The following is a 27282-nucleotide window of genomic DNA, read 5'->3' as shown; positions in this document are numbered from 1 at the left end:
ACTGTTCAGAGGAGACCACTTGAATCAGGCCTTCATTGTCGAAATGTTGCAAAGAAACCACTACTATAAGACACCAGCAATAAGAAGAGACTAGCTTGGGCCAAGAAACACGAGCAATGTACATTAGACAGGTGGGAATTTGTGCTTTGATCTGATGAGTCCAAATGTGAGATTTTTTGGTTCCAACCGCCGTCTCTTTGTATGACGCAGAGTAGGTGAACGGATGATCTCCACGTGTGGAGGAGGTGCGATGGTGTGGGGTGCTTTGCTGGTGACACTGTCAATGATTTATTTAGAATTCAAGGCACACTTAACCAGCATGCCTACGACAGCATTCTGCTGCGATACGCCATCCCATCTGGTTTGCGCTTAATGGGGCGATCATTTGTTTTTCAACAGGACAATGACCCAACAAATCAAATCAAATGTATTTATATAACCCTTCTTTACATCAGCTGATATCTCAAAGTGCTGTACAGAAACCCAGTCTAAAACCCCAAACAGAAAGCAATGCAGGTGTAGAAGTACGGTGGCTAGGAAAGACTCCCTGGAAAGGAAGGAACCTATGAAGAAACCTAGAGAAGAACCAGGCTCTGAGGGGTGGCCAGTCCTCTTCTGGCTGTGCTGGGTGGATGCTTTGACAAATGTTGCACAACTCATCGTTAATAATTTGCCTCCTTTATTATGCATGACGTTCGCATATGAAATATTTCTGAAGAATCCATGAAGGCCTCATAAATGGCTAACTTAGCTATCAAGCACAAAGATTCTTCCTCTCTGCTATCCCTCCCAGGGTGTCCATCATTTACGTCACCCAAACGGACATTGAGCTGCGCGTGCGCAATGTGCAATGTAAAAGTGCTTGGGCACTTCCGGCTCGCCTCATTCGCGAAACAGAACAGTGGCTAGGCTCGTAATGGCTTGAAAGAGCCAAACATTATATAAAGTAAGAGGTGAGTTTATCGTTATTGACAATTACATATGATGATAAAATAGCTAACATAATTCGATTAGTTTAACTAACGCGTTGTGGTTAAGCTTCCTTGCCAGCACTTGTGTGGCTCAGCTGTCTGATTGGCAAGCTGAGAAGCTCATGCTAGCTAACTGTCTGCAATTAGCTGGCTAGTTACGTATTTCTTTGCCGGTGCCACGTTGATTTGTTGTAGCCACTTCCTAAATTATTAATGCACATTCTGTAATCGGCAAACTACACACCGGTGTTGCCTAGTTAGGTAACATCAATGACTCATACTTAACGGTTGTACCTAGCTTAGTTAGCTTAATCGATTTTGATTTAACCCAGCTGTTGCCTAAACTGGGAGTCGTCTAATTTAACTAGCAGGTAGGTTAGCTAACTAGTTGGATGTGTGTTCTATCCATTGCATACAGTAAGTTCTCTCTATTAGAAGAATCAACTTGAACTTGAAAGAGTGAAGAGAAACGATGGCGTGTGCAATGATACCTCTTGATGAGCAACAGGTGACAGAGGCTACTGGGCCTCTGGGAAAGGAGCGCACCCTGCCAGCCCTGGTAAGACAGCCAACATTAAAAACCATCTGACACTGCTTCCTCGTGTACATCATGTCCATAGCTGTGGTTGTCACATCACAAACGAACTGCGTTGTGGTATGTTATCTGCATTAGTTAGAGTTTGCTACTGTAAGCTATCATCGAAGTCTGTAAATTCCCTTTGGTTATGTGCCAGTTCATCAGACCTATTTTACTGTCCTAGTTGTTTTCTCATCATATCCCCACTCTAGTATATGTTTCCCTCAACTGTAGAAGTTAAGCTATATATCAGTGTGTTTGCCAATGTCTGATGTCCCTGAACCATTGCCCACTGTCCTTGTGTTGCCATGGCAGCATCCAGACAGGAAGGAGGAGCGGTGTTTTGTGACTTATAAGCCCCCTCCCGAGGACAGCTCCCCTGCTCAGGTGGAGGAGTACCTGGAGCATGGCAAGTTCATCACTGAGGACCTGGACTGGCTGCTGGCCCTGCGACATGACAAGTTCTGGTGCCAGGTCAGTCACTGTGGCTGTCATACACCATATGATGTGGAGACGGGAGGTTTTGACCTAACCAAAAATAATCTAAACCCATTGTGTCCATTATTAAACCCCCCTTCCCCCAGGTGGTATTTGATGAGTCATTGCAGAAGTGTCTGGATTCCTACCTACGCCACTCCCCTCGGGGATTAGACCCCTCCTCCTTGCCCTCCTCCCCGGCCGTTGCTGACATGCAGCGCTGCATCCACCGAGCCGTCTTTATGACCTTCCTCAGAATGGCCACGCACAAGGAGTCCAAGGTACCGCTGCTTTCTAGGTATTCTGGGGGTCTGTCTGTTTCTGATAAGGCAATGATGTAGTGTTGTTGAATGGAGAAACTGTCTTATGCACGTCCAGATAACTTGGCTCATATTTAAAGGTCATGTTTAGACGGCGTTAGAGACAAGTTATATTTAACCTCTGTTAGAGGCAAAGAATTTTTGGAACATTAATTATTCTCCGTCCGACTCTTGTATTGAGAGGATAATTGTCTGACTGAACATAACTGTTATCTCCTGTTTTCTCTTCTCTCTCAGGAGAGCTTTATAACTCCGACTGTGTTCGGAGAGATCATTTACAACAACTTCCTGTTCGACATTCCCAAGATCCTGGACCTGTGTGTTCTGTTTGGGAAAGGAAATGCCCAGCTGCTCCATAAGATGATAGGTGAGCTCAGCAATGGGCCCTTTCTCAGGTGGAGCACTTTACCTGCTCAAATGGATCTAGAACAGATTTTTTTTTCTCAATTAATGACATCAATGTCTTGTTTATCTTCCAGAAAACATCTTCACCCAGCAGCCGTGTTACTATGGAGACCTTGATGAGGCTGTTCTCTCAGTCCTACAGGTAAGAAGCACAATCATTCAATACACTCCATTTCAAAAGGCTTTCTCCCATTTTGTGCTCTTTGAAAATAATCTAGGTGACGCTGAAATTTGACCTCAATTCAAATTTAGTGTCACGGCATTTTAAGACGTCTCAGCCTGCACTTTGTAGATAATAGGGTGCCATTTCAGACTTGCCCTTTGTCTCTCCCAAAGGTGTTAGACACTATCCTTGCTAAGTGTGGTCTCCAGTGTGAAGGAGCCACTGCCATCGAGCCTCTGAAGCTCAGCTCATCCGGCCGACCCACCGCCATGACCATGAGTCAACAGGTTATGATAAATATACTGCTGATGCATGACCGACTAGATAGACCACAGTTATAAAGTAAAGTCCACTGCGTGTCAGATATTGGTGTCTTTAAAACATGCCAGCTGAAGATTAAAATCTCTTCAATGAGTCATGGGTTTGTTTTAACTGATTGTTGTGACTGGTTGTGAAACCTCTTCCATCTCCTCAATGAGTTGACATTCTCCTAGTACAGGAGTGACTGGTTCTGACTGGTTGTGCCTCCTCTTCCAGGACCTAGTGGATTTGGTGCTGTATCTGTGTGACACCTGTACCACCATCCAGGCCTTCCTGGACATCTTCCCTGCTGCCTGCTCCACCTTTCACTGTCACAGCTTCCTCAACAGGTAGCGTGCTCGCTCAAACACACACCTTCCACTCAGTTTCCTCAACAGTTTGAATTATTTTATTTGATAAACCTATACAGCCAAGAACAATCTGTATTTAGCTCGTTTCCCACCACCACTATTCAACTACACTGTTTCCACGGCGGTGGAACATTTGTTTATTTCAATATTGCATTTGTCAGAATTGATCACTTTTTTTGCTTTAACTTTTACCTTCTTATTCTTCTTAGATTAGCCTCATTCTACGAGGTGGCTGTGCCTGACATAGAGAAGGCTGTGAGGAAAAGAAACTTTGACGACGACAGGTGTGTCTCTGTTCATAGACGTGTGCTTTTGCCTGAACATCAGACTGTTACCATGCTTACCCCATGGATATCAATCTGAAAGAAGTTGCTGTAAAAAAAAGACTTAGTCTCTACAAATAAAATTATATTTGAGGTTACTTTCCCGGTTGGTTCTTTTGGCGGTAGGGGGTGGAGATGGAGTATCCACAGGAAAGTGTTGTTTACCAAACTTTTTGAAAGTCTGAATATACTGGAAGTCGTCTGAATAACACTATTCTGTGGATATTTTGTCTCAGTTTTCAAGCAGCAGAAGGACAAAATGCACCGACAACCGGTAGATCAAGTTTAAATGTAATTTTATTAAACATTCTGGCTTATAAAGACAATGCACACATGGCTGTATATACCATTTTTAATAGTGTATTACAACCTGATTAATCATGTATGTGTGTGGGGGTACTGTGCATGGTTTACATACACTTAGGTTGGAGTCATTAAAACTCGTTTTTCAACCACTCCACAAATTTCTTGTTAGCAAACTATAGTTTTGGCAAGTAGGCAACATCTACTTTGCATGACACAAGTCATTTTTCCAACAATTGTTTATAGACAGATTATTTAACTGTATCACAATTCCAGTGGGTCAGAAGTTTACATACACTAAGTTGACTGTGCCTTTAAATGGCTTGGAACATTCCAGAAAATGATGTAATGGCTTTAGAAGCTTCTGATAGGCTACTTGATGTCATTTGAGTCAACTGGAGGTGTACCTGTGGATGTATTTCAAGGCTTACCTTCAAACTCAGTGCCTCTTTGCTTGACATCATGGCAAAATCAAAAGAAATCAGCCAAGACTTCAGAAAGATAATGGTAGACCTCCACAAGTTTGGTTCATCATTGGAAGCAATTTCCAAACGCCTGAAGGTACCACGTTCATCTGTACAAACAATAGTACGCAAGTATAAACACCATGGGACCACGTAGCCATCATACTGTTCATCAAGGAAGAAGCCACTGCTCCAAAACCACCATAAAAAAGCCAGACTACGGTTTGCAACTGCACATGGGGACAAAGATTGTACTTTTTGGAGGATTGTACTTTTTGGAGAAATGTCCTCTGGTCTGATGATACAAAAGTAGAACTGTTGAGCCATAATGACCATTATGTTTGGAGGAAAAAGGGGAGGCTTGCAAGCCGGCTAACACCATCCCAACCGTGAAGCATGGGAGTGGCAGCATCATGTTGTGGGGGTGCTTTGCTGCAGGAGGGACTGGTGAACTTCACAAAATAGATGGCATCATGAGGAAGCAAAATTATGTGGATATATTGACGCGACATCAGTCAGGAAGTTAAAGCGTGGTCGCAAATGGGTCTTCCCAAGCATACTTCCAAAGTTGTGGTAAAATGGCTTAAGGACAACAAAGTCAAGGTATTGGAGTGGCCATCACAAAGCCCTGACCTCAATCCCATAGAACATTTGTGGACAGAACTGAAAAAGCGTGTGCAAGAAAGTAGGCCTACAAACCTGACTCAGTTACACTAGCTTTCTCAGGAGGAATGTGCCAAAATTCACCCAATTTATTGTGGGAAGCTACCCAAAACGTTTGACCCAAGTTAAACAATTTAAAGGCAATGCTACCAAATACTCATTGAGTGTATGTAAACTTCTGACCCACTGGGAATGTGATGCTGAAATAAATCATTCTCTCTACTATTATTTTGACATTTCACATTCTTAAAATAAAGTGGTGAGCCTAACTGGCCTAACACAGGGATTTTTTTACAAGGATTAAATGTCAGGAATTGTGAAAAACTGAGTTTAAATGTATTTGGCTAAGGTGTATGTAAACTTCTGACTTCAACTGGATGTTCTGTGTATGTACTGTGCATGTATGGACCGCGCCTCTTTTTTGTATCCGTGTGTGTGTACGCACTTGTGTGAGTGACTGACCCCCTCCCGTGCCCCCTGCCAGTCTCCAGGAGGACCTGTGGAGGAGGGTGTGTCACGCCCGGAGGAGGATGGTGGAGATGGCACACCTGCTGCTACAACACACCTGCCTACAGCCCATACTAGAGGGGTCAGAATAAAATGCCTTTATCTCTTTCTATTCTCTTTTTCATCCTTTCTTTGTCCACCTACCAAACCTTCATGCTGGAATGGGGATCCCTAAAATTCAGATTTTCTTTTAGTATGGTGATCATATTTGCTCATAGCCTTCCTGCAGCCTTTGAACATTCTTGTTCATTTGTTTTTAGCTCAGAGAACATTCAGACATTTGTGGAGGAACTCCTGCAGCATTTCACTACTTTCCTACCAGAGAAGAGGTACAGTGCATACTTGTTTGAATCCTGATATGGGAAGAATTTCCTTTTTGAAGGGCCATAAATGTCTTCAATCAATATTTTTGACCATTGCATCCCTGACCTAATTAATAATAGAGTTTTTGTATGATAACTGCTGTTAGGAATGCTGTGTAACTAATTGGAAGTTGTCCATTGAGGAGATAAAGGATGTTTGTTTATGCCATCCTTGTTGCTGTCTCAGGTTCCTATTAGACTACGATGAGCAGTTCCCCATAGCTGATGATATAAGTCTTCTACAGCAGGCCTTTCCTCTCCTGTATCCTTCCTCCACATGGTCTCACACACTCAGACGCATGTTCCTCAATGAGTCCACCAGTCAGCCACTCAGTCTTAGAAACATACACATCCCCCTCATTGGAAGAAACGTATCCATCCATCCAACCTAGAGCAGTGATATTAACATACCTCCACCACCCTTTCCTCCAGCACTGCCTGTTGTCTTTCCTTAACCCTCTCTCCCTGTCAGAGATGAGACTAGGACATCATATCTGCTCCAGGGGGTGGAGGATGCCTGGGACAGCATCGGCCGGAGGAGAACCCAGGACAGACCCCAGCAGACACACTCCTCTGCCGGGCTGACTGGCCAGGGAGTAGAGGTTGGGGCAGGGGCCTGGGGGGGAGAGATGGGGATCAGAGAGCCAGGGGAAGGAGGGGAGACCCCCAGAGGAGCACAGGCCATGCGGGATATGCCCCATAAAGGAGACAACGTGAGTTCTGAATAGGGGATACCAGTTTGTGCAAATGGGGTGGGGTGAGCTGTGTTGTAGTTTGTTAGTTAAACCGCCAAAATAATGGGACCATACTTGCGAACATAAGTGACCATTTCAATTTAAACCGTTTCTCTCCGACTCGTAATGCGTATCGGCCAATTCAAATAGTCGATTTACTTGCACGTGACAGAACGCTAAATTGTAGCTGGTCCCATCAGATAACATGGCATATATTAGCTTTATGCTAACCTCACCAGGTGGCAGTGATTATATCTTGGAACATGTTCTTCATCAGCCTATCAAAGATCTTAGACTTTATATGCGCCAACCAATGGCATTTCTTAAAATAGGTTGACCCTGACCACGGGGTATATTTTAAACCTACAAATTAAAGGTTTACTTTTGTTATGTTGGTCTATAACAAAATGTTGTGCCAATATTGCATTGACGCATCCTTGACTACATTTACATTACATTTAAGTCATTTAGCAGACGCTCTTATCCAGAGCGACTTACAAATTGGTGCATTCACCTTATGACATCCAGTGGAACAACCACTTTACAATAGTGCATCTAAATATTTTAAGGGGGGGGGTGAGAAGGATTACTTTATCCTATTCTAGGTATTCCTTAAAGAGGTGGGGTTTCAGGTGTCTCCGGAAGGTGGTGATTGACTCCGCTGTCCTGGCGTCGTGAGGGAGTTTGTTCCACCATTGGGGAGCCAGAGCAGCGAACAGTTTTGACTGGGCTGAGCGGGAACTGTACTTCCTCAGTGGTAGGGAGGCGAGCAGGCCAGAGGTGGATGAACGCAGTGCCCTTATTTGGGTGTAGGGCCTGATCAGAGCCTGGAGGTACTGAGGTGCCGTTCCCCTCACAGCTCCGTAGGCAAGCACCATGGTCTTGTAGCGGATGCGAGCTTCAACTGGAAGCCAGTGGAGAGAGCGGAGGAGCGGGGTGACGTGAGAGAACTTGGGAAGGTTGAACACTAGACGGGCTGCGGCGTTCTGGATGAGTTGTAGGGGTTTAATGGCACAGGCAGGGAGCCCAGCCAACAGCGAGTTGCAGTAATCCAGACGGGAGATGACAAGTGCCTGGATTAGGACCTGCGCTGCTTCCTGTGTGAGGCAGGGTCGTACTCTGCGGATGTTGTAGAGCATGAACCTACAGGAACGGGCCACCGCCTTGATGTTAGTTGAGAACGACAGGGTGTTGTCCAGGATCACGCCAAGGTTCTTAGCGCTCTGGGAGGAGGACACAATGGAGTTGTCAACCGTGATGGCGAGATCATGGAACGGGCAGTCCTTCCCCGGGAGGAAGAGCAGCTCCGTCTTGCCGAAGTTCAGCTTGAGGTGGTGATCCGTCATCCACACTGATATGTCTGCCAGACATGCAGAGATGCGATTCGCCACCTGTGGAGCGAAGCGGACTAGGCTCCTAGCATATGAGAAAATGTCAAGTTTTTGTGTGATACAGCCTGGAATCGAACCAGGGTATGTAGTGACACCCCTAGAACAAAGATGCAGAGCCTTAGACTGCTGCGCCACTCATACAGCGTTAAAAAAATAAAAAATAAGAGCCTATGGCTCTTTGCATTTGCCAAATAGCAGTCATGTAGGCTACCATTATCACCTTTGCTTCTAAGCGGTTCTCTCGAAATACAATTCATAATTTGACCAAATGTTTAGAAAAAGGTCATTTCATGTAATCTGTGAAGGAAGAAACCACCTGGGAAAAAGTGGTAATCAAGTGAGGTACAAAACAGATTTTCACAAAGTCAAAATTTGTGAATTCTGCCACGATGCTCATATCTAAACCAAAGTAGATTGAAGATTTAAAAAAAAAAGTTTTACAAAGTGCATCCTTGAAAGCTGTTGGTTAATATAGTAATGTGTTTTCCTTGGGGTAAGTTGAACCGATGACTACATTTTTTACATTTTATGCATAGTATTTTTGCAATGTAATGAATGTTTGTTACAGAGCAGACATCATCATGTAGAAATGGAAAACCAGGTTATTGAGAGAGCAGCTAAGGAAGTGAGAGAAGGGAAGAAGTCAGCATTTCAGCAAGTGATGAACATCCCAGACAACTGGTCAAGAAATACATTTAGCAGATACACTACATGATCAAATTATGTGGACACCTGCTTGTCAAACATCTCATTCCAAAATCATGGGCATTAATATAGCATTGGTGCCACCTTTGCTGCTATAACAGCCTCCACTCTTCTGGGCAGGCTTTTTACTAGATGTTGGAACGTTGCTGTGGGGGCTTGCTTCGGTTCAGCCACAAGAGCATTGGAGAGGTCGGGCACTAATGTTGGGTGATTAGGCCTCAGCTTTCCAATACATCCCAAAGGTGTGCTTGTGTGGTACACCACCGCCACCAGCCTGTGCCATTGACACGAGGCAGGGTGGGACTCATGCTGCTTACTCCAAACCCTGACTCTGCCGTCAGCATAACGCAACAGGAACTGGGATTCGCTGGACCAGGCAACGTTTTTACACTTCTCAATTGTCCAGTGTTGATTGCGTGCCCCTGAAGCCACTTCTTCTTGGTTTTAGCTGATAGGAGTGGAACCCGGTGTGGTCACCTGCTACAGTAGCCCATCTGTGACAAGGTTCGATGAGTTATACGTTCCGAGATGCTGTTCTACACACCACTGTTGTACTGCGCCGTTATTTGCCCGCTTGTTAGCTTGCACAGTTCTTGCCATTCTCTTTCGACCTCTTTCATCAACAAGCTGTTTGTTGCACCACTCTCAGAAACCCTAGACGCTGTCGTGCGTGAAAAGCCCAGGAGGGCAGTCATTTCTGAGATACTGGATCCGGTGTGCCTGGCACCAACGATCATAAAAGTCGATTAAGTCACTCGTTTTGCTCATTCTAACGTTAAATCTAACAGTAACTGAAAGCCTCAATGCCTGCCTGCTTTATATTGCAAGCCACGGCCACATGACTCACTGCCTGTAGGAGTGATACATTTTCTCAAACTGGGTGGTGTACCTAATAAACTGGCCAGTGAGTGTATAATCCTACTGTACACTTTAATGCTCATCCTCCTCGAGTCAAGTAATGCATATGTGACAAAGCAGATGATTAAAAATGCATATAAAATGTTTTAGGCCTACATTTAGGTGTACACCTCCATGTAATAAAGCCTATGCTATATGATTATTAGTGTTTGTGTGCAAGGCTGAAGAGAGAGCTCCTTAATAATAAATGCAATCTTAATTTTCAAGCTGTTGGCTACGTCCCTTTTCAACACACTAACACAATGCATGTAAATCTACATTTCAAATGTGAGGACTCGTGTGATTGGAACTCATGCCACAATCTGCAACGATTATGTGGACTGGGCACTTTACACAGAGCGCAATTTGACCAGTTAGTCAAATATAGTTGCTTTGATGATCAGGACATGCTGTTGTGGGTATGTTAAGGACGCTTCCGTGAGCAAGTTTTTGGAACTCGTCCAACTACATCAACGATTTTAATTGGCTGATGCAGAACTTGTTCCAGGATATAGTCACTGCCACCTGATGTGGCTAGTTTAGGGCTAATGTGTGTGATGTTATCTGATGGGACCAGCTACAATTTAGTGTTCTGTCACATGCAAGTAAATCAACTATTTTAATTGGCTGATACGCAACTACATTTAAATGGTTGCTTATGTTTGCAAGTATGACCTCCAGATTTGTAATTTTAGCAGGCAAAATAATACACAAATATAACCAAATCATTATGAGAGCTTACCTATCCTATATGAGACCATACACAGTAGATTCAGTCCGGTGTAGATGCTGTTGTAATAGTGTGTGTCCGTGTCTAATATGTGTTATGTTATCCAGGGTGCTGCGTGTACGATCAGTGCGGGGGAGCTGGAGTCTCTGTTAACCCACATCAGAGACCTGCTACCAGACCTGGGAGAGGGATTTCTACTGGCCTGTCTCCACCAGTACAACTATAGCTCTGAATTGGTCATTAACTACATCCTAGAGGACAGACTACACCCTGATCTGGACAAACTGGATAGAGCCATGCCCAGGTAGGGAGAGGGGTGTGTGTGTTGGTCTGTGTGTAGACAAACAAAGATACACAAGCTGAGTCGTGCTGCGCTGGCCTGGTTACGCATCCACCATAGTTGTGGGAACTGTGCTGGAAATAACAATGTGAACGGAAAATGACAGCCAGCACCGGTTGAGTAGTCTGAAAAAGGTATTAATGGTGATGTTCGCCTCTCTCTCCAGGCCGGTAAAGGAGGAGCTTCCTCCTGTACTCAGCACCAGGTCCAACGTGTTTGACGATGATGAGTTTGATGTCTTCAACAGAGACCAGGTGGACATGACTCGCGTCTGGAAGGGCCGGAGGTGAGAAACTATTGACTATTTAATTGTGGCCAAGATGATGACTCGGTCACAGACCATTTCCTGTCCTGTCTTGTCACGCCAAACCACACCCAAAATGTAAAAAATCCCAAGTAATTCTTAGATAAATACCAGGTCAATAGTGAACTGTACAATAAAGCCTGACCTCTGTATCTTTGTGTGATCTATAATCTCTGTATATCTGTCTGTGTTGTTTCCCATCAGGAAAGGAGAAAGTGTGCGGGACCTGCTTAATGACAAGCAGCACATAGCAGAGCAGAAGGAACGCTACCTGACCTATGAGACCGTGGTGGATGAGGTCATCGTGACTCCCAGCGAATCAGGAGCCATCGACAATCTGAACGATTATGATGATGAGTATGATGACACATATGACATCAACCAAGTAGGAGCCAATGATCTGGACGGAGACTCCAACCTGCTCAACCGCAGGTAACATACACACCTGTTTACTAATTATGATTTTAGCTAGTCATTATGCTGATTTAGACTAGAGCCTCCCATCTGAGTTTGGTTGCTCAGTCTCAAGGTTTCTTCCCTCTTGCCAAGGTGCTACTGCTTGCCTTTGAGATCGAGCTCTGGTTAATGAAAACACTTTGACAACTCTTGTACCACATTTATGTAAAAAGGGCTTTATGAATACTCTTTATTAATTGACACATCCTCTCTCTCCCTTCCACAGGCCGTTCACCATCCCTCAGGTCCTACGGCAGGGAGGCAGACCACAGATGCAGGAGGAGAACATAGAGGAGGAAGAGGACGAGAAGGTAGGTTGTATAGAAATGGATTGTACTGTATAGAACAGTGGTCACCGACCGGTCGATCTTCAAAGCATTCCTAGTCGAGCACCAAACATTTCTGTAGAAAAGCCTGCGATAAAGGCTTGCGCTCCTTCATTTTGTATTCGTGTTGTGGTGTTGGTAGTAGGTGAACTTGATTCAGAAGCCCTGCGCACTGGGTTGGCAAAGTGTTCCTATTTTGAACCATTTAATTTGTCTGAAAAGACAAACTCCACCTACCTGGCGGACTGGGAGATCTGGAAGCATACAGCTTCCACGACCCCAGCAAACATTTAAAACAATGCCCAGAGAGACTGTCAAAGAACACAGCAAAGAGCTGCTATTTGTTTTGAGTTGGTTCATGTCTTAGGTTTTTATTCAGCACTGTCAACACTGTTTTTATTTAACACTATTACAAAACATAAAACACGCTTATCCCTACTTCCACTTGCACCGCAATGAATGAGTAGCCAAGTGTATCGATTAGCCCTGTGTTTTTATTATTTATTAGCAGCTCGTCATGTCTTTTTTTTAATATTGAGGAGAGTTTCAATTTCTCTGGTCATAGAAAAAACATGAATTTATGCATGAGGCAGATGCGGTTTCAAGTTTCGGACAGTCTTCCACCGGATGGCATCTCTCTCGTCAATCTTACCGGAAGAAAGGAAGGAGAGAGCAGGCACTGTGGAAGGCAGACCCTATGCTGCTTTCTCCCTTCCTCCGCTGAGACTAATGCCAAAACTAAAACAACTGGAAACTCTGAAATCTGACTTCAGTGCTGGGAACTCAATTTAAAAATAAATAAATAATAATAATAATACATGATTATAGTAAAAAGATCAGACTGGGAAAAAATTCAAAAAATCTGAGCGGTTAGAGCTCGGTTTGCTTTTTGACTGCAAATGTGATCTTCACTCAAAGGTGACCACTGTCGTGACGTGGACTTTTCATCAATGTGATGACTGTTATATCAAATAAATTCTGTGTAATTATTATTACTTGATTAAACTAATCGTGTAACATTAATTAAGAAGTTGGGGCACCACGGGAAAATGTTTAACTATTTCCAGATATTTTCAAAGCTTATCGATTAGTCACGTATTAATATATTATTACCTCATCAGTCATTCTGAACGTCGTAATTCCTTGTAGTCTGCACTAACCCTACTTTATTGATGAATCAGCGATACACAAATTGGCTCAATTATTTATTTACTAACTAATTAAACAATTACACACTAACATTATACAGTAAATAGTCTCTAGAAGACTATCAAAACAGGACATTTTGGTTATAACACGGTGGGGAATTCAGAGGGGGGGGGGGGGTGGACAAAGGAGTTACTCTATTGGACATTGAGAAGCTTCGCTCACGAAAATACAAAATCTTAAGCACTATGATAGCCGTTCATTTGTGGAAAAAAGAGAATACAATTTATATATTTACGATTGAGCTGTCCTTGAACGTCAATCCTTTGGTCACGGAGATGTTGGGTGTATGACTCTGGTTTGGCCACCAGAGATCACCATGTCCTTAGGTAGAGCTCCTGGTCGTACTGGTGGTAAGAATGGATACCTTGAAGTACCCTGTACAGTAGTTCTAAATTGATCTTGTTAGAATTGCTTCAGAGGTTGTCGGTGTTCTCATCCCTAGGCTACGTACATAAACTATTTTTTATAAAACTATTTTCTCATTTAGAAGACAAATCTTTTTTCTGTCTTTTCAAAAGTATTCTGACACTTAATCATACATTTTATACAAATTCAGATGCACACCTCATAATTGAGAAGTGTAGACAGAGGTACCGTTATGTGGTTCTACCATCTTTCATGATGTCACAACATTAAAAAGAACCCTCATGTTGAATTTGTTTTAGTCTCCACTGACCATTTCCACATTCTCAAAAATTGAAATATTGTTTAATTCTCCAATTTGGGGGAGGTAGTAGAACAAAGGACCTTCTCCTGCCAAAATTGTAATGTCTTTCCCTCCATACTGCTTGGCAAGGGAAGGTATTTACAACCATCATAAAACTGGCCAACAGCCCCAGGAGAGGGCACCCCGATCTCCATTTCAGGATTGACAACTTGTATAGAACAATGCTGGTTCACACGAACCGCTATGGACTTCTCTGATGTAAGTTAATAGCAATACCTACCACTTTCTTCAAATACCACCCTTGATTCCTGTTCTTTATTATTCAAACTATACGGCTGCTTGCCTTATTATGATCAACAATATGGGCATGGTAAGTGTTATCTATTTATTGTATGGCGCTGTTTAAAATCTTGCCCACAAGATGACCTAAGGCTGTCTATGTACCATGTCTTGATATCCAGATGATTTTAGGTTTGACAAAGTTGAACCAGTGGCTATGCTGTAGTGTTATTCTTATATCTAGGTTAAGCTGTTTAGATGGATTAGTATGTGTTGTATCATTAACCCTTCACATGGTTTGTGTTCTCAGGAAGACGCTGTGAAGAGAGACCAGTTTGTTCAGGACCCAGCTCTGCTGAGAGAGAGGGCAGAGGCCAGGAGAGCTACCATGCAACACAGGAAGGGGTACGGAGACACACACACTAAGTTCTGCTACATGTCTTACAATGTAAGACATTCTAAATTGAGGTTAGCTTATGAGAAATGTGTGCATTTCCCATTTGAATCCCTCTCTCCTCCTCCTAGGTACCGTCCGGAGCCTGCCAGAGAGAGAGACGTGGTGGGTAAACCTAAAGGCCAGGGCCAGTCAACAGAGACCCTTCTGGACCGACGCAAGAAGGAGGCCCACAAAAGCAGGGGAGCCAACCACAACCGCAGGGCTATGTCCGACCGCAAGAGGAACAAAGGAATGATCCCCTCCTGATAGGTGTTGCCATGGAGACCAACTGACCTAGCGGACGGTGCGTACAAGACGGGACGACGTGGAAAGGAAGGAGAGAGAAAGATAATCTGGGCTCAAAGGTCATGAGCCCTGATTGATGTCCCCTCCCAGAGTCCTCATCAGTCAGATTCTTTCTACCGGGATTCACTGACCAGGCCATTTTTATAGGCCTTGTTCTGTTCTCTTTTAGCAAAGACATTCTAGTTTTCCATTTTCTATTGCAAAGGGACACCAATGATTAGTTCCATAACAGAACAGAACTTTGGTTGCCAAGTGGCCTGTTGGTGGAATGTTTAGAGACACATTTGAATGGTTTAGTTTCAGTTGTTTAGTCCAATATTGTAGATTGATTCAGTTAAACCAAAGTGCTGACTGAATGACAAGATTTATTTTTGCCATGTAACAAATCCATTTATTAAGATTTGAAGTGATGGAATCATTAGCTTTGACATGGTCATCAAATGAACAAGGAACATATGAGTAAAATGAGAGCGAGGAGACTCCAATAGGACGAGAGAACCAGTGCGACCGGCCTGACTGTCAGACTGAAACCACTGTCTGCTGGATCTAGAAGAACAATGAATGTCAGTTAAATACAGGACTAGACATCAAAATGACAGGCAGGCCAGGACCAGGGGTGGCAGCGTGTGTGTGCAATGTCTGAAAGAAGTGAGTGTCTGTGGTAGTTAATATCTCCTCACCCAGCCAATCCCCCCACTCACCATGGTTCAGCCTCAACCCAAAAAGTGAGCTGCTATAACAACAGTCGTGTGTGTGTGTGTGTGTGTGTGTGTGTGTGTGTGTGTGTGTGTGTGTGTGTGTGTGTGTGTGTGTGTGTGTGTGTGTTTAGAAGTGCAGCCTAAGAGGCCAAATGTCCCTCAGACAGACATCGAACAGCTTCTAGAGGCTTCTGACTCTCCATGCACAACTACTTTATAACAAGAGAATCCTATAGAAAGATCTATAAGAGCATTTTTGTACAAAAAAAAATACAATTAGCTTTTTGAAGTTCTCTTTCAAAACAAACAAAATAATAAATACATTTAATACTGTGGTTAGAGCTTTTCCAATGGAGTATTTCTGTGGGAACTGGGTGTTGACTTTAAAATGTTCTAGTGGCAACATAATACCATAGGATGGTGAAAGATGGAAACTGCAGCTATATTTCTCTAGTGATTAGCTGATGTGAATACTCTAGGTGTTGCTAGATTTTTTTACATTTAATTTAACCTTTTATTTAACTAGGCAAGTCAGTTAAGAACAATTCTTATTTACAATGACAGCCTGTGGGATGTGGTTGAGTGAAAGTGGTTGATACAAGTTGACTCCATTTGACCTTTCCATACTATACACGGTCAAGTCTGTTTCAGTTCTACAAGGTCACTGGTTTATAATAAAATAATTTAAGGACTACAAAGGATTAATATAACATAAGTACTGTCAAGTAGTACACTCTTAAGTGCGGCTGTGTTTGTAACATGCTGTGTCTGTCTCTGTACAGCTACTCTGGTTATCTGGTATTTACCTCACAGAGCAGTCTCTCTACAGAGTTTAACAAATGTAGGGGTAACAATTTAATTGTTACCCCTACATAATTAATCCCTGCCCTTATTCATATTAATTCAGAATTAACAAACTTTGAAATTGGACTCAGAGTACACAATAATCGTCTGGATGAAATTAGTCCATCTACACAAATTTAAATTAACTTTTGAGATTATACTGACCCTGTGATATGGTGGAATATGGGCCCCACATGACCAGATGCGTTTTGAGGCCAGTTAGCAACACACTGTTATCCATGCTTTGTACCATATTGCATTTAACATCCATGCAAATATACCTAGCTATATCTTATTTTTTTTACATTAAAATGCCTTGGACTTCATTCATTTCTCTGTAAAGAACATACATGGAATTCCACCAGATTCACAGAACATTAGAATGTCCTAGAATTCTCCACATGTATAGACACTTTCACCATGAGGCACCAGTACTCTATCACACATACAACGAGAGAGAGGTGGGTGGGAGAATAGAGTAACGTCATTGTACAGTATGTTATCCCAGGACGAAAGTACTGTTTGTTTCAACACCAGTACGGTAACATTTGTTTTACAGTACCACATAAGTGAAGCTGCTTCAGGATTGGCTGTCCACAAAAGGTCAGAGGTCAACATTGTCCAATAAGAAGGCCAGCTGCTGGGAGGAGCTCCCCTGACCACAATCCAGTGCAGGAGGAAGAGGTGAGGTCTGGAACTGCTACTGAAAACAAGTCACGACAGACTACAAGACTTCAAGATCCCAATGTTCTGGGCCCAGCTTTTCAGAAGTTATCTGATCGGATTCTGGAATCGGACAGGATTCAAAATTATTACAAAAGTGTAACTGAAAAATGTGATTATGATCCCCCGGATAAGGATTTGGTAATCCAATCTGACCTTTAATCATGTCATTTTTTAAATCATGCCAAAACTCTAAAAGATACTGATTAGGATAGTTTTGATGCCAAAAACTGGGATTATCTTGATCCCCCATTCATGTAGTTCACTCATCTCTGTTATCCTATGACAGTGTAGAAGTGGTACCACAATTTGTCCAGTAGATGGCAAGATTTAGGCCTGTTCAAAACACTGAAAATCCAAATTCTGTGATCTTGATATTGTGTTATCTGGATCAGAATGATCCTGATTTTTTTCTGAAAACTGGCTCAAAAACAGCCAGATTGATCTGAAACTGGATAGCAAAAATGGGGATTACAGAATCGAAATTCTGATACAGATTAAAAGTTTTTAAAAACTGGTCCCTGGTCAGTGGGGTGAGGAGTTGGGCCAAGGCTACCATTAGCTGTCTCTACAGAGGTTACCTGTGGATGGAAGGGAAAGATGACAGTCAAAGGGAATAGCTGATTAACCCGGGTACCAAATACAATCACCAACGCTACATTAGATTTCAAATGTGTTGATTCCATATGGCAAATAAAGTTGCACTTAAGTGTACAGGCAAGTAGAGATCTGACTAAGTATGCTGTGTTTACACAGGGGGCAGGTCTATAACTTACTGAGTATGCTGCGTTTACACAGAGGACAGGTGTGCTGCAGGAGCAACCACGGATCCACACAGTCCCTGTGGAACTCATGGAGGCAGGGCAGCACGCGAAGACACTGCAACACACAGTCACACACCACCAGGTGAGTTCGCATACTACTAACACTCTTGTGTCTAAAAGTAGAATTTACAGAATTTCTATGTGTTATACATCTTACTTTCTATGTAACATATTACATGTTTGTGTGTGTTTCTGAGTAGTTCCAGAGGAGGATACTACAAAGCAGGATCAACGTGTTAACGGCAGCTAAAAAATATTTTAAAAAGAGCCTGAAATAACTTGATTTTCTGGTTCATTAATGCTGGAATCACTAAAGCAGTAATTTGGACTGCTAATATATTTTTTAAATATGCCCCCCTTCATCTTTGACTTTTCCTAAATAAGTCTTTAAAACACACCGTCGCTGTTAGAATCTTAATATCACAAACAAAAATGTAAAAATGATACATACACTATATCAGTCCATCGAATCCAAACAGTCTTATCAGTCTACTCTGGCCTATTTGGAGTACACAGTGAGGGCGTGCACATTTTACAATGGCAAGAAGACCAAGATGAATAGATGCACATGCTGCGTTAGCGTTACTACAGCGTCACTACAATCTGAATGAAATCGACACAGAAATGACATCTCTGATGATTATTCTTCCTGATTCTGAGCCTCAGCCTAAACCTCCAAGGCCTAAGTGCAAAAAAGCCAGACCGGTGCGCACTGAGCAGGTGCCCGCGCCACCAACAAATTAAAATGGTGAGACAGGAGAGAGGAAGGGACAGCACCGCTTGGATAGAACAAGCAGGTGACAATGCTATGGGGCGATTATCAGCACAAAATGTCATCACAAAGAGCAGGCCCTACATCTCAAGCAAAAAAAACAGCATAGGCAACACACTCACCAGCTGACAATTGACTATTTTTGACTGCTGTCATATCGACACATTAATTATAATGCAATTATTGCTTTTGTGCCAACTTTCGCTATTTATCAAGAACACCGCTCTTATAATGATGTTTAGGATACTGACTGTGCGTCTTGCTGACCGTGAGTCTTGGACGTTGGGGTATTTATTTTATTTTGACGTAATAAAAATAAGCTGTTACCGCATTCCAACAAGCTTTCCGTTTCATAGTTGTAACTAAGGCACTCCACGAATAAAATTGATTTTACACTTGAATTTGTGTTTTTTTGTTTTTACATATAGCCTACAGTAACAAAATAATGAAAATGCAACTTTATTATTTTACATTTTAATAAAATGGTAATCTAATGTTACCTAAGACCTTCATAAACACAACCAAATTATTATTTTTGCGATAGTATATATGAAATTTATTAATTACACTGTTAGAATGTTGCAGTAAAAATGACTGCTCATTAACTTGAAAGGTGGGGTCCCTCGAGGCCCATCTGTTCTAGTGTTAAGATAATCTTATATATGAGTTTTTTGTTGCCGAGTCAATTTGACCATGCCCAAGTCAAGCTTAGCAGTAAAAAAACAACAATGCTATTTAAGAATATTTAGACAAGTTAGCTGGTTAACTCTTTGAGCTTTGCTTTGTAGTATAACCTTCAGGAGTCAGTCAGTCTGACCTGGTTGTTGTTGAACTGTTCCAGACAGACAGCACAGTTGTCTGTCTCTAGCTGCGCTGGGTCACACCACGGTTTGGGCTGCCGGTACATCCTGGTCTTCAGGGAAGACAGTCTCTTCAGGATGTCCTGTTTTGGTAACTGTAGGAATGGTTAAGTCATGAATATTATGGTGGATGTTTCTACATTGTTAATTTTAAAGCATCTCATTGAAATACTGTCGTTCAGTGTCTATTTACTTAAATTTGTTCTAGATTAGTGTGTCTGCTAATTGCTGAATGATTAAAAGAGGAAAATGGTTCAACTCTACCTCCAGGTCGTCATTGAGTTGGTTGTCCTGGTACTGCCATCGAGCCTGAACTATGACCCCTGTACAGAGGATCAGAGCCACCAGTAGGACTGTGTTCCACAGCTGATGCAGGTACTTCTGGAGGACAACACATAACAGGACCGAGCACGAATGTTAACCTACCTCTAAATCATTTGTTTACGTTTGTCACACAACAGAGATATAGGAAAAAGCAATGAGTTGCACGGATCAGTGATTTGTTAGATCTAGCCTGTGAGGAGTTGTAGAGTAAAATTCAGATTATTTTTGGTTGCAATGTCATTTATTATTTATTTTGTTGTCCCTATTCATCTGTATGTATGCCATGGTGTTCACACCTGGACCTGCGAGTTGGTCTCTCCGGTGCAGATGACCCCCTGCCACTCTCCATACAGACCGCCTCTGGAGAGACCGCACGTGGACCACAACGTCAGGGTGGCCCCCTACAATACCACCGGAGAGGAGGTTTTACACACATCCAAAGTAATAACATGAGCTGGACAGTAGAGTGATACAATGCATAGAAAACTGGAAATGTCCACTGACTATTTTGCTGTTCTCTCAGGTGATAAAGTTTATGGCACAAAATATGATCTTACCAAGTTGTCCTGTAGAATAGTCTTGTATGTGATTTTCACAGTAGCATGAAGGCCCCTATGAAATAAACCATAGAGTTAACTCACTCAGTGTCTCTATATTAGTCAATATGCTATAGTATATTCATACAATCAAAGCTATACTCCCGAGTGGCGCAGCGGTCTAAGGCACCGCATCTCAGTGCTAGAGGCGTCACTACAGACATCCTGGTTCGATTCCAGGCTGAATAACAACTGGCCGTGATTGGGAGTCCCATAGGGCGGCGCACAATTGGCCCATCGTCGTCCGGGTTTGGCCCGGTGTAGGCCGTCATTGTAAATAAGAAATTGTTCTTAACTGACTTGACTAGTGAAATATATACACAGAGAGGGATCCTTGTGTAGACTAGTATTGTTTAGTTTTCCATCACTGTGGTACCTGAGGAGTGCTCCGATAAGCTTGGTAACATTTTCTGATGTCTGGATCACAATGACTGGCTTAGAGAGGACTTGGGACAGATCCATCTAGAAAGAGAATACAGGAGAGAATAGTAGTTATCATAGACCATATATCATTGTTCTATCTATCTCTATCTCTATGGGAGTTATACTGTAAAGCAGTAGTAGAGGAGTGGTTACTCTAACAGCTGACAATTATAGAGCAACATTGGTGTTATGCTCTATAGTGGTGGTTACCAACCCTGGTCCAGGAGAGCTACAGGGTGTGCAGGCTTTTGCTCCAGCCCAGCACTAACACAGCCAGTGTGTAAGAAAATGACTTTTACCTCTCTGATAGTGTTCTGATTGAGGGCTAGGATGATGAGTGCAGAAGCCCCCAGGACCAAGGCTCGTTTCATCTAACAAAGAGAGATAGTGGTTATACTTACTTCAGACTTACTTTACCCACACTGATATATTTGCATGTGTTAAAAGTGTGTAAAAAATATATAAATCATATTTCATGCGGAAACCCTCCTACTAAACACTATTCACTAAGTTAAAGATGTATATTTAGGTTAACATTTTACAGTATTGCCATTCTATTTTTTAAATTTGAAAATCATCTTTGTTTAATAATTTCATATTAACATGTGATAAGACCACACAGAGGGCCAGAGATAATTACAGACACCTGTACAAAGTACCCAAAAGGCCCATTAAATGTCATGTGATAGATTACAATGATAAAATCCTGGATTTAAAAAAAATCTGGTAGTTCCCTGGTAAATTTCCTTTAATATACCCTCCCTTTGCAACCATAGGTGAAACTCTGTGGTGCTGAAGAACAGATATAACATTCAGACAGTTATTCATCTCTCACTAATCACGGTATAGTTTGTTGTGTGTCACAATACTTATTTCACCAAATATACAAATTATTCAACAAAACAGTAGACTGACTGTTCTTCCCATGCCCATGTGAGTGATTCCTCACAAAACCAGGCCAAACAAAATATTTTGGGGATTATCACTAAATTGAATCCATAAAATCATCCTTTGGAGGAAGGAATGTTGATGTACACCAAGTATACAAAACATTAAGAACACCTGCTCTTTCCATGACAGACTGACCAGGTGAAAGCTACTGTATGATCCCTTATTGATGACACTCGCTAAATCCACTTCAATCAGTGTAGATGAAGGGGAGGAGACGGGTTAAAGAATGATTTTTAAACAATTTACCAGTAGGCCTATGGTCTCATAAGTCTTCTCAAGTACCCCCTAGAGATAGACCAAGTACACCCAGGGGTCATAGTACCACTGGTTGGGAAACACTGAGCATATTATGTTCAACAATGTATATATTTTTTAAGTTACCAACTCAAAATTTTATATTTTCAATATTCATGTTTACATTTTATTAATAAATGAATGTACAAAAATTGTATTTAAATCAAAATACTACTCATATTACAGAACAAGAGTAAAGCTTAATATGAAATATAATGTTGCTTTGTAGCACCTACAGATCATGGAGTCTTAAAGGAAGCCTAGGTAATGCCAGAAACTTTGATAAATTATTTTTCAATTATGCTTTTAGATACAAATGTCAAATATATGTCAACAATCCTTCCTTCAAAGAATCATTCTATGGATTACATTTTGCGAAAATCCCCAAAATCATGGTCTTTTTTTTGTCTTGTTTCCTCCCTGAACTCACTTTATTGACAACGGCAGCAGCAAAGGATTCCTGGCTGTTCCCAGCAGTGGAAGCTTTGCTCTCCTCCACTTTGACAGGCACCACACCTATCCAGGGCTCCTGGTCTTTGGCTTGGACACCCCCACCTTTATCCTGGCTCACCTGCGGCTCCTCATCCTGCACCTGAACAATGGCAATTGGAAACACTGGGGTCGTTATATGATTGTTACTGGGTAATATCATAGACGTATCCTATGCAGACATTGCATGCTTGATGATTCAACATGCAATGGTGAAAATAACACATTTTAAGCTATTGCTAGACAATATAGAGTACTGTATATATGCACTGTATATGTTATTTTCTCAGTAACTAATGTTTATATCCATATCATGTTGCACACACAAATCCAGTGGTTTTACATAGCAGAGCCTAGCTAGCTGTAACATCACTCACTAATATGAGGTCCCCTTCGAGATCATTCTCTTGTTGTTGATTGTGTTTGTCGGGTACGCTGCTGCTTTCCCAGTTCGCTTCGAGCACTTCGCCTTGTAGAACGGTGCTGACATCTGGACGTTCTCTCATCAGAACCTCGACCAAGGCGACCTGAGCGCCCGTAACTAGCAGACACGACAAGAACGAAGGAGCCGAGACCAGAAACACCACGGTAAAATAGCAGCAGCTTGCAGACATGGCCGAAGAAACGCGTAAAATAAAAATATTATAAAAATAAATAATCTTATCAACTGTCAACCATTATTTTACAGAACCAACTAAGTTACTGTACTTTTTGGCTTGGACCCCAAAAATGTAAGCAAGAACACTACTTCCTGTAGAACAGGAAGCTGAGATGTGAGTTGACGTTTGCTTGCAAATCTGCCATCTACTGGGAAATTGAGAAAATGCTTGTTTTAGTGAATATATAACAATAATACAAAAATGGTGTATTGTGCTTGTTTCCATGCCCAAATGCAAGGTGTGGACTGATATTGCATGGTGTGTAGTAATGTAATGTTTATTTTTTTGATGCAAACCCGAGTTTTTATTGTGTTGCATAAAAACAACTTGTGTTGGTATGTTTTATTGTTATTTTTGAATGAACCCACTGCGAAATGTGCTGGATCAGGTTGGGATACTGGCCCTTTAAATGGGCGTGTCCTCTCGTGTTTACGCTTTTTAGGGTTTCGAAACCCAGAGACGCAACTTCGCAAGATTTCCGGGAACGGTTGAGAAACAGACCAGTCTGGGGTTTGGGGTTTGAGAAGTCAATGATATAAATTAAATATTCTTCCTTAGCTGTTGATTTTCTCAAAATCTAAAGATATAACCTAGATTAGATCCGATGTCCTTAAGTAGTTGGGCATGTTAGTACTCCAAGCTCGCGAAAGTGACAAACTGAAACGTTTTCATTTTCGTCAAAAACAACGTTATATCGACGGAGTGCCGTTGATTTGACGGCCTGCACATGCGTAGTTCGGCACGAGTCGACTGTTGTTGACCATGGCCTGTTTCTACGCATGAGTTTAGTGAGCCAACGTCGCCATCACGTCGCCTACAAGTGTGCTCTGGGATTTATACTGAAGAAGCAGTTTTAGCACATCTCCATAGTGTACTGTCTTTGATACGGTCATTGCTTTTTACGACTTGACTGACAGGGATGAAGAGGATAACGTTGCCCTCGTAGAACAGCTTCACACAGTGGGATCAGTCCAGCGACGAGGGCAGAAAAGTGCGTGGCATCCTCTTCGGGTCTTCAACTGCAATTAACGGAATAAAAACTGCCATTGTATCTTGTTTTGCTTTAACAGACGTGATGAGTGGCAGGGTTGGCGACCTAAGTCCGAAGCAGGCTGAGGCATTGGAGGAGGTGAATTGCTGTACTGTATCTCTGTCGCATTTATTTATGTTTGACCTGACGATCCGACAGTCATTGATGCTTTTGGAACTTTGAACCTTCCTATCTTTTCCCACCACACGCATACAGACAGTGTTGTCTGCAATTAACGTTACAGGATATGATTATATGTAGAAACATGTCATGGCTACAATACGCTGTAACCTATTTATGAATTTTATCAAGCTTTTCCTTCTGAGGTTTCTCTGTAATACGGGTCAGTAAAATTGATAGGTGATGAAAATTATGGAACCACCTAACTGGGTAAAAAAAATCTACCCTAGGCCTATTATTATATGAATTATCATGTTATTAATAATTAATTATTTATGTAGTTGTAATTTACTGTATAGAATTTAGTATATGTATCTCCCTTGAAAGGTTTGGTTCTAGTGTATGATTTTAGTTTCATTTCCTAAAATATATGACTATTTGAGATGTGAGTGGAAAAACGTATTGAACTTACTGTGACCAATGTGCTTTGTTTTTAGAGATTAACTTCCACACAGAAGTCTGAAGCTTTCATGTGGCTTATAACAATTCATTTCACATGCTTGCTTCCATTTGTACCACTAAACCCATATGTGCATCCTCACTAATACACCTATACCCCTTTTGGCCCTCTCGCTCTCTTTCTCTCTCTCTCTCGCTGCCCCCCTTTCTCTGTCTCTCTCTGCCACCCGGTTTTTATCCTTGGGCAGTTTCGAGAGAGGATTCAGGATGTTCTTCCACTACTTCCTGCTCAGCATGACCACTTCCTGTTGCGCTGGCTCAGAGGTAAGGCAGACTAATTAACCGCCTGTTGCTTCACCACGGGGTGCTTGGAACTGGAATGATCTGTTCTTATAGGAGAGCTGCAAGGCCGTTAAGACCATGCCTGGGTATGGTCAGACTCTCCAGTCCAGTCTAGCTTGGCTAGATAGGCTTCTGAAGACTGTGATTATCATCTTTGATGGATACGTTGTTACACAGCAACAGATATTTCAGCTTCAACCGAACAATTCAACAGTTAAAACTCAATGGTTTTGCAAATAGAGAAGTTATCAACTGGTTTTGGAATGGTTACTGACCATGAGAAAAGTTACAACACCTACAGTAAATGCTTTCAGTTGTGTGCGGTTGGGGGTGGAAGGTGTTTGTAAGGTTTGAGAGAGAGGGCTATCTTTATAACTGGTATATAACTAATAACTTTTGAATACTTGGCTAATAGCTGGTTAACATGGACATGAACAGTGTTAGAGCTTTCGTTTAAATTCTTCACACGGTTGCAAATGACAGTTACAGGGCCTGCGAGAAAGAGAGAGGTCTTTGGTCTAGCGTTGATTAGTGGAGTGACAGGTTGTAGTAACACAGCGAGTGAGAGGCAGGCGTTGTAAAGAATGCCTTGTTCTACATTGGAATAGATTGGACTCACGTAGGCTCTCTGAATCCTTATAATCTAGGACTAATCTAGGGCTTATTGCATTAAACCTGTAAAACAGTGACTTGTGCATTATTAGTTATGGCAGCTTAACATACGCTTAGCCCTTCCACTCATGGTCTGTGTCTTTCAGGTTTTCATCTATAACTCTTCCTATTCCATCTGTAATTAGAAAGAGCTTGTGTTGATCCTTGGCAGATCATAAAGATCTAGTCTAATAATCAGAGCTGCACTCACTGCATAGATTTTTTAATTTATTTGACCTTTATTTAACCAGGCAAGTCAGTTAAGAACAAATTCTTATTTTCAATAACGGCCTTGGAATAGTGGGTTAACTGTCTGTTCAGGGGCAGAACCTTGTCAGCTCGGGGGTTTGAACTTGCAACCTTCCGGTTCCTAGTCCAACTCTCTAACCACTAGGCTACCCTGCCGCCCCAAGAAATGTATAGAAATGGTCGAAATGGTCTTAATGGTCGACTTTGGGCAAAAGCACAAAAATAACGGCTTTAAACTGTATAACTGATCAATGCACCATCATATCAGGTCATTTATTGCTTATAAACCAAACATATTTATGAATAAGATATTTGGCTACAGAAGTGCAATTTCTTACTGATCTTTACAGCTTCAGTCCAAAAACAAATCCTTTGAAATGATGTCTACACATACTGGAAGAGTTACTGGCTAGCTACCGTGACTAGCTTAGCTAACGAACTAGCTAGACTATATATGTGGATGTTCCAGGACTGCCGTTCAGAAGAAGAGATTTAATTTCACTGAGTTCTCCCCATTTGTTTGCACTATTTAGATCAATGTTTTTTCTGTGATCGAATCAACATATCAGCCAATGCAACAAACCAAAACAAATGAGATTGAGTCTGTGATTTTGTTGTAGGCAGGGCCATAGCGCAGTGGAGTAGAATAAGAGCGTCTGCTAAATGACTTAAATGTAAATGTAGAATTCTATTGGCAGAGGGAGCCCAAGAGTGTTCTTTCACCCACATGAGCGGTCTTTCACCCACAAGTGACTGCGCTTATCAGATCAGAGCGCATTTGTTGTTCTTTTCTAGTTAGCAAGTTATTAGTCCAGTTATAGATAGATATAGGTCAACAATGGGGAGTTCCTGCTACAATTTACAGTCACCTATTTGGCCCAGTTACAGAACAAGTAAGTCATTAATTCATGTCAAGCCCATCGTAATGTAAAAAACGTTTTTTTAAATGCAATGTAGGCCTGCATTGAACACCTCATACAGTATAGTCT

At 42.0% G+C, this 27282-nt stretch overlaps 3 protein-coding genes across 10 annotated transcripts in view; 2 read left to right on the top strand and 1 right to left on the bottom strand.

The window, feature by feature from the left end:
* The first annotated feature begins 826 nt into the window (after nucleotides 1-826).
* Nucleotides 827-16853, top strand: ascc2 (activating signal cointegrator 1 complex subunit 2). Of its 4 annotated transcripts, none has more exons than XM_046346633.1 (19): nucleotides 827-953; nucleotides 1407-1530; nucleotides 1864-2022; nucleotides 2133-2306; nucleotides 2583-2712; nucleotides 2825-2892; nucleotides 3087-3200; nucleotides 3451-3563; nucleotides 3794-3868; nucleotides 5822-5926; nucleotides 6105-6173; nucleotides 6394-6468; nucleotides 6679-6919; nucleotides 10771-10967; nucleotides 11170-11289; nucleotides 11512-11739; nucleotides 11990-12074; nucleotides 14555-14649; nucleotides 14770-16853. In XM_046346633.1, exons 2-19 carry the CDS (start codon nucleotides 1444-1446, stop codon nucleotides 14945-14947), a joined length of 2313 nt encoding a protein of 770 aa, XP_046202589.1. In that variant the 5' UTR covers nucleotides 827-953; nucleotides 1407-1443; the 3' UTR covers nucleotides 14948-16853. The 4 variants fall into 4 exon arrangements, with proteins under 4 accessions (XP_046202589.1, XP_046202588.1, XP_046202587.1 ...); XM_046346632.1 differs by having other exon boundaries at nucleotides 842-946; nucleotides 1390-1530; XM_046346631.1 differs by having other exon boundaries at nucleotides 844-953; nucleotides 1390-1530.
* rnf215 (ring finger protein 215) lies at nucleotides 14615-23556 on the bottom strand. 2 transcript variants are annotated; one of them, XM_046346641.1, is made up of 10 exons: nucleotides 23161-23553; nucleotides 22725-22886; nucleotides 21349-21420; nucleotides 21003-21088; nucleotides 20588-20642; nucleotides 20327-20431; nucleotides 19971-20087; nucleotides 19664-19801; nucleotides 18027-18129; nucleotides 14786-17831 (listed from the first exon to the last, which is right to left on the bottom strand). In XM_046346641.1, the coding sequence occupies exons 1-10, from the start codon at nucleotides 23395-23397 to the stop codon at nucleotides 17809-17811; spliced, it is 1098 nt and encodes a 365-aa protein (XP_046202597.1). In that variant the 5' UTR covers nucleotides 23398-23553; the 3' UTR covers nucleotides 14786-17808. The 2 variants fall into 2 exon arrangements, with proteins under 2 accessions (XP_046202598.1, XP_046202597.1); XM_046346642.1 differs by lacking the exon at nucleotides 21349-21420 and having other exon boundaries at nucleotides 14615-17831; nucleotides 23161-23556.
* A 347-nt stretch (nucleotides 23557-23903) lies between these two features.
* The window catches only part of LOC124034015 (SEC14-like protein 2), a 44797-nt gene continuing 41418 nt past the window's right edge, over nucleotides 23904-27282 (top strand). For 2 of the 4 annotated variants that reach the window (XM_046346639.1, XM_046346637.1), the window contains exons 1-3: nucleotides 23904-24433; nucleotides 24513-24571; nucleotides 25300-25375. In XM_046346639.1, the coding sequence (XP_046202595.1) occupies nucleotides 25319-25375 (57 nt within the window). In that variant the 5' untranslated portion in view covers nucleotides 23904-24433; nucleotides 24513-24571; nucleotides 25300-25318. Of the gene's footprint in view, nucleotides 24572-25299; nucleotides 25376-27282 lie in introns of all 4 variants that reach the window. The other 2 variants (XM_046346638.1, XM_046346636.1) reach the window with 1 other exon arrangement.

Source organism: Oncorhynchus gorbuscha, linkage group LG04 (genome assembly GCF_021184085.1).
Source record: "Oncorhynchus gorbuscha isolate QuinsamMale2020 ecotype Even-year linkage group LG04, OgorEven_v1.0, whole genome shotgun sequence".
NCBI classification, from domain to species: domain Eukaryota; kingdom Metazoa; phylum Chordata; class Actinopteri; order Salmoniformes; family Salmonidae; genus Oncorhynchus; species Oncorhynchus gorbuscha.
Note: the sequence above shows the minus strand (reverse complement) of the source record. Positions and strands in the feature narration are given on the sequence as shown.

Coding starts and splice junctions, on each gene's coding strand:
- ascc2 (XM_046346633.1), top strand. CDS start 1,444: ATGGCGTGTGCAATGATACCTCTTGATGAGCAACAGGTGACAGAGGCT. Junction 2,893..3,086: donor CTGTTCTCTCAGTCCTACAG/GTAAGAAGCACA, acceptor TCTCTCCCAAAG/GTGTTAGACACTATCCTTGC. Junction 3,201..3,450: donor CCATGACCATGAGTCAACAG/GTTATGATAAAT, acceptor CTCCTCTTCCAG/GACCTAGTGGATTTGGTGCT.
- rnf215 (XM_046346641.1), bottom strand. CDS start 23,397: ATGTCTGCAAGCTGCTGCTATTTTACCGTGGTGTTTCTGGTCTCGGCT. Junction 21,421..22,724: donor CTGCTGCCGTTGTCAATAAA/GTGAGTTCAGGG, acceptor TCTCTTTGTTAG/ATGAAACGAGCCTTGGTCCT. Junction 20,643..21,002: donor CTTATCGGAGCACTCCTCAG/GTACCACAGTGA, acceptor TTTATTTCATAG/GGGCCTTCATGCTACTGTGA.